The 6,753-nt window shown below is 41.8% G+C and overlaps 1 protein-coding gene across 4 annotated transcripts in view; it reads right to left on the bottom strand.

Annotated features, from left to right (window-relative positions):
* Window positions 1–5,414: 5,414 nt before the first annotated feature.
* The window catches only part of CLPB (ClpB family mitochondrial disaggregase), a 148,752-nt gene continuing 147,413 nt past the window's right edge, over window positions 5,415–6,753 (bottom strand). For all 4 annotated transcript variants that reach the window (XM_007463005.1, XM_007463002.1, XM_007463004.1 and 1 more), the window contains 3 exons: window positions 6,472–6,591; window positions 6,153–6,257; window positions 5,415–5,764 (listed from right to left, as the gene is read on the bottom strand). In XM_007463005.1, the coding sequence (XP_007463067.1) occupies window positions 5,516–5,764; window positions 6,153–6,257; window positions 6,472–6,591 (474 nt within the window). In that variant the 3' untranslated portion in view covers window positions 5,415–5,515. The remainder of the gene's footprint in view (window positions 5,765–6,152; window positions 6,258–6,471; window positions 6,592–6,753) is intronic.

Below are 6,753 nucleotides of genomic sequence, written 5' to 3'. Positions count from 1 at the left end.
CCCTAACCCAGAAAACAGTAGCTCCATATGGTGAAGCTACTAGACCCTTCAGTATAACATGATTTTAATTTTATTAAATTAAAGATGTTCGAGTCTAACTATGCTTGCACTGAATTGTATATTAATTAAAGAATTGACACTTTAATGATATTAAGTCACCCTTCCAAGAACCTGGTATGTCTTTTCATTTGTCAGATCTTGTTCTATGCCCTTCAATATGATTTTTTCTTGTTTATTCTTAGTATTTTATAATTTTGAATAGGTAGCCCATTAATATGGTTCAAAATTTTAAATTATAAAAATGAATACAGTGAATTTACCCTTCCATTGCAGTCTCCTCTCTGCCCAATTCTTCTCTCTTCCAGAGGTATTTTATATTTATATGAGCAAATACATACACCTATTTATTTCAATTGTGAATGGAATACTTTTGTTATTGTTTCTAGTTGATTATTGCTGGAATAGAAAAAAGCTATTGATTTTTGTACATTTATCTTTTATTCACTTACCAAATTTCCTTATTAATGCTAATAGGTTTTACTTATAGCCTCTTAGATCTCCTAAAAGCAGTCACATATCAACAAAACAAGATCATTTATTATTTTCCAATAGATACCAATTACTCACTTTTCTTGCCTAATTATTTTCACCTGAATTTTCAAAGCAATGTTGACTCTTATTTCAGACTTTAACAGAAGTAGCTTTAGTATTTATAATTAAAAATGTTTGCTATTGGTTTCTGATGATTTCTTTTACTTGGAGTTTATCAAATCATACTTAAAGCTGTAATATTTTATCAAATGCTTTTTCAGCATATACTGATAAAATGTTCATCTCCTTTCATTAAAAAAACTTTATTCTGAAATAATTTTAGACTTACAGAAAAGTTGCAAAAACAATACAAAGAGCTACTGTATACCCTTCACTCAGATTTCCTCCATGTGAATACTTTACTTTTGTTTTATCATTCTGTATGTATACTTTTGTATGTGTGTATATGTATAATTTAGCTTCCTGAAACATTTGCCAACTTTATCTTTAAATATTTCAATGTATGTTTCATAAAAACAAGGATATTCTCTTACATAATTATAAGATTATCAAAATAAGAAAATTAATATTAATCTACAGACATTTAAATAATCTTCAAGTTCTCGATGTAATGGATATTAATAAATTTCCTGATACTGAGGCTTGTATTGCTGAAATAAAACTTATGTAATTATGTTGTATAATTCAACTTAGTTTTATTTGGAAGTTTTGCCTCTATAGTCGTAGATGAGATTAAGCTATGGCATTCTTTTTGGCAGTTTAGCGGGTTTGAGTATTAATCTTACGCTGGCCTTTAAAAATCAACTGAGCATCTTTCCATCTTTTCCCATGATCTGAAGCAGTTTATATAGTAATTAAAAATTACTCTGATCTATTTTTTGGGCTGGATGATGGCTACAGTGGTATTCACTTTGTGGATAACTCATTGAATTGTATACTTGTGATTTGTGTACTTTTCCACGTATATGTCAATTTAAAAAGTTTAAAGAAAACAATCTTTTAAAAAGATAAAATTTTAATCACCTTTCCAATCTCTTCTTTTGGTAACTAATTGGCGTATTCAAACCACTAACTTGGGTCAGTGTTTGCTAGGAAATGATCTGCTCTGTTTTCAAAATTGTGGCCACAGACTTCTCCTAAAATTATTTTAAATACTTTCATATATGTGGTTATGTCTGATTTCTCATTACTAATCTTGGGTTTTTTTTTTTTTTTTTTTTTTTGCTTTTTCCCTATATCAGGCTGAGGAGATTTTATCTATTTTATTGGTGTTTTCAAAAAGAACAGTTTTCTTCTTATCCTTTCTCCTTTTTTTGTTTTTTGAATTCCTACTTAACTTCAGGTTTTATCTTTAATTGATCCATTTTCTATTTTCCTATGCTTTAAATGTTTTTTTTTCTAAATTCCTAAAACCATCACTACATATCTTTGAATTTTTCCTTTTGAACAATAAAGATATTACATTTTCATTTGCAAGTCCAGCCTCATGTATTTCTGGATACTCAGTAAGTATCTGGGGTCTTACTTTGCCCCCTTCACTAAGGGTCTAGCAGGTTCTACTGCCTGGCCACAAACACATGACAAATGTGTACTCGATGAACATACGATACTGTTCTGTCCTGGGACTCACTATGAAGGTCTATGCTTGCTGCAGGGCCCACCCATCCATCCAAATACCTGGAGCAGCCATCATGTGATGGCTCTGTGCCAGCCTCTATGAATAGGATAGTGAGTGGAATAACTGGGTATCTGCCCTCTTGGATCTCACACTCTATTTGTTCTTACATAGAACAAATAACGCAAGTGAGCTGAGTACTGCCTAGGATGCTATGGTCCAACATCACCTAGGAGGTCTAGCTAAGATTCCCTACAAGTGATACTCAAGTTCCTCAGAATCTGAGGGTCTAACCTGTCCCCTACCCTCTTCTCAGAAAGGTGGCCATTGGGTTTTCTTGTACAAAAATTATCTGGTTTTGAGTTATATGTCTGCTGCTCCTGGCCGCAGCTGAACTGAACCAAGGGACTGACAGCCAAGCATAAGAACTTTATCCAATAGGAATGTTCCATATAGGATGGTCACTGACTGACTTAATTAGAGCCTCTAAGGGAAGTCTGAACAAAAAACAGAGTGAGAGGAGAAGAAACAGAGATAGCAGGAGAGGAAGAAGCAGAAAAAGAATAGTAAAGTCATAATAATAAGGGCAAATCGCAAACCCTGTGGTGTTGGATTAGAACTGTAGGCATCAATATGGACTCATAGTTTTTAATAATATACAGATGGACAGATACAGTAATAAATTCAGTTGTGTGTGATACATGTGTTAACATACACACATATATTTCCTAGCTTTGTGTGCTGAAAAGGCCTAGAAGCAACGACACTCCAGTAGCAATGAATATACTACCTTAGTTTCTAAGTACCATTCTCAAATAAAAGGAACCAGGAGCTGCTTAGAGAAACGGCTGATGCCAGGGCTGGGACAAGAAAAGTATGAGTGAGCCTGGAATATCATGTGATACCAGAAAGTAAGGCAATACTAAAAAAAATGATGGGGTAATGTTGAAACAACACAGGAGCCAATTTAGGAGCTCCCAATGGCCAAATCTAGGCCAAATGAGCAAAAAATTAAACTATGTTAGTATCAGGTTATAACCCACAGACTAAAACACATATCCATTAGTTTATACTGATATAAATAAATTACTGAATAAATAAATGGGGGAAAAGAGATAGCTGTTCCTTACAGTAGAATACCAATTAATAAACATAGATGGAATAAGAAAAGAGAAAGTTATCATTAGGCAAATATAATATTAATGCTTGTTATAAGTAAGAACCATTGATGGATGCTAAAAATCAGTGGGCAAAATTCTAAGGATAACTAAGACATCTATACAGCTCCTATCTTTCCATGAGATTCTTGTTAATTTCAAAAGGGAAATTAGTAAACCTACAGTGGAGAAACTGGCACACACAACCTCAGCCATGTGCCACCACTATGAGGCACTAAGAAGGGCACAGCATCACTTGTGGGCTAGTCTTGCCCAAAATGTAGACCCTCAATCTAATCATGTGAAAACAGCAGGCAAACCCAAATTAAGGGACATTCTACAAATTAACTGATCTGGACATTTCAGAAGTGTCAAGGTCATAAAAGGCAAAGAAAGCCAGAGGAACTGTCACAGGCTGAAGGAGATGAAGAAAACATAACAAAATGCAATGTGGGCTCCTCGATTGGATTCTGGACCAGAAAAAGGACAGCAGTGGGGAACATGGCAAAATTTGAATGTCTACAGATTAGTTAGTAGTACTGTATCATGTTAATTTCCTGGTTTTACTAATTATACTGTAATTTAATAATTTTTAAAGATGTTAATATTAGGAGAAGCTGGTGAAGGGTGCATGGGAACTCTATTATTTGGGCAACTACCTGTAAGTCTAGAATTATTTCAGAGCAAGAAGTAAAAAAAAAAAAAATAATAATAATAACACACAAAAAAGAATGGCACGTGAGCTACAACTACTGAGCCCACGTGCCACAACTACTGAAGCCTGTGCACCTAGAGCCCGTGCTCTGCAACAAGAGAAGCCACAGCAATGAGAAGCCCGTGCACCGCAATGAAGAGTAGCCCCCACTCGCCGCAACTACAGAAAGCCCGCATGCAGCAACAAAGACCCAACGCAGCCAAAAATAAATAAAATAAATTAAAAAAAAAAAAAAAGAATGGCAGTCACTAAGGTTAAGCAGCAGCAGACAACTCCTTGAGGGGCTGGACAGTGATTGCTGGAGCATCCGCTGGAGTCCATGTTCTGGCTTCTGACTGCCTCACACCCGCCATGTTGTCATCACCCAAGGGACTTTGATTCCTGTCCCCATTTTCTGCTTCCTGAAAGAGACTTTGTAACACCAAAGGAAGGTTCCAAAATGGCCCTGCAGGGGGAGGGTGATGACATGGTCATCGATGGTGGCTATTGCAGATGGTTCCCAAGGATGTACCAAACCTTGCTGTGCCCTGCTAAGCTGAGGCTGGAACATGTCTGGTCTGTGGAATGCCTTGGGGGATGGTGTGCAGTCCCTCTGCTTAGTGACTAACATGCAGACTGCACAGGGGAGCTGTTTATTCCAGGTTCACTTAGCTGGGACCATAGTATAGACGGGGCTGAGGCAGGCTCCATGGCCATCTGGGCAGAGCCCGACCCCATGATTCCTCCTCCTGCAGTTCCCCAATGTCTACGTAGTTGGTCTCCTGAAGGAGGCCCTGTAGAGCTGACCTTGCTTGGTCATTTGGTAACTTCTGTCCAGTATCCGTGTAGGGCAGGGTAGTGCCCAGTCAGCCTTCCTCCTAAAGATGCCCTATGCTGGCTTAGTTCCAAGGCTGGAGAGACATGGTCTGGTCTGACCTCTGAAGATGGAGTGGGGAGGAACAGTAGCTATGACACGGTAGTGTCCCTGAGAGTCCCTTTCCCTTGGAATTTTAGAGCTTGAGAAAGAGAAAGCTACGGCCTAAATGCCGAACCTCTGTGCCTGGGCCTCTGCATTCTCCTCCATTCCCAGTGGAGACATTCTGGGGACTCAGTTGCATGAGAGCCAGCAGAGGGTGGCAGGTCACAGCCTGGTCCCTGTCTTCTTCCAGCCAGATCTGTTCTCAGCTGCCGTACTTCTGAGCTTCCAGGAAACATGATAAAGTTCCAGAGACTCTGGGACATGGGGATCACGCTGAAGGACAGAGATAAGGGACCTCCCTCTTTCCCCTGGCTTGAAGGGGATGGAGGAGCAGCTCCTCTCCCAGATACCTGTTAGCACATGTGGGGCCCACAGGAAGGGATCAGGGTAGGGCAAAATTCCTGCTTTTGACTTTGGAGAGGAGTGAGAGGCAGGAGGAGAAGGTAGGTCGGTTACCATGCCACAGCCAAGGGGGCTTTATTAGGTGTTCAGGGCACGTATAGGCAGGTAGGTAGACGCTAGAGGGTGTGGCACACCTTCTCAGGGTTTAGTGGTGCCTGGATGTCCAATCTGTGGGTCTTGCTGTCCTTATCGATGATCTCCAGCCGCAGCTTGGGTGGACGCTTCTCAGCCTGGGGTGAGGGCAGTTCAGGACTCTTGAGTAGCTGCTTGTCTGAGTCCTCCACAGTGATGCGCAGAGTGCAGCCCCCTGGCAGCAGGTCCTGCTCGTAGGCGGCCGCCAGCTGGTTCACCACACGGCGCTCCACCTGCAGGTGGTAGGTGAAGTGGTCTTCACTGCCAAAGCCTGGAGGCCTGGCTCTATCACTTACTGCTCAGGCGAGTACTTACTCAAAGCTTCAGCTTTTTCATCTGCAAAAGGCTAACAACGCAAGCTTGCAGGACAGTGCTAATGACACAGTAATGTCAGTTTCTGAGGTTCTCAGCCCAGTTTCTCACACTGGTAGGGGTTCAAACTCAGTTACCCTTTAGGATAGGGGTTTTACTTGATTATATTGTTTTTGGTTCTGAAGGGGCATCTGCTCTAAGAACAATTTCAGCCTGTCTTGGACAGACTGGGAGCCCAGGGAATGCGTCTGGGGGCACCAGGGAGGGAGGTGTGGAGGTGCCTCACTTCTCTCAGGCTCCTGTGCTCACCTCATGCTTAATGGAGCGGGCGCCATAGTGCACGTTGTAGCCGTCAACCAACACGTCTGCCACCTCACGGTCCCAGAGCAGTGTGATGTTGTGCCTTTGCTTTGCCTGGGACAGGTCACATAGGAGCATGCCTGAATGTGGGCCAGGGCTTTCTCTCAGCGCTCTGGCCTGAGGCCTGGGGCTGTGAGAGACTGTGTGCCCTATAGCCACTGGCCCCCTCCGTGCTCCTTCTTCTGGGGGTGGCGCTCCCAGCCCAGTGTTCCCTGACTTCCAGTGGGCATATATCCCACCCCCAACCACAGGCAGTCCCCGCTCTTACTCTCTTGGCCCAGAAATTCAGCTCCTTGTTGACAAGTTGGATGAGCTCCGAGTGGCAGAAGGGGAGGAAGTAGACGATCTCATTGATTCGTCCCAGAAACTCATCTCTCCTGAAGTGAGCCTACAGGGCCAGGTTAGGGATGGGGTGAACTCAGTGACCCAGAGGGTATAAAGGAATTACTGGACCCTACTGGGGAAGATGGGCGTGGGAGGGTTTCCGTATCTTCACGATGGCTAAGGGGATCCCCCCCAACCCGAGGCTCCAGCAGGAAAGGACAAGAAA

Source organism: Lipotes vexillifer, unplaced genomic scaffold (genome assembly GCF_000442215.2).
Source record: "Lipotes vexillifer unplaced genomic scaffold, Lipotes_vexillifer_v1.1 scaffold557, whole genome shotgun sequence".
Lineage (NCBI taxonomy): Eukaryota > Metazoa > Chordata > Mammalia > Artiodactyla > Lipotidae > Lipotes > Lipotes vexillifer.
Note: the sequence above shows the minus strand (reverse complement) of the source record. Positions and strands in the feature narration are given on the sequence as shown.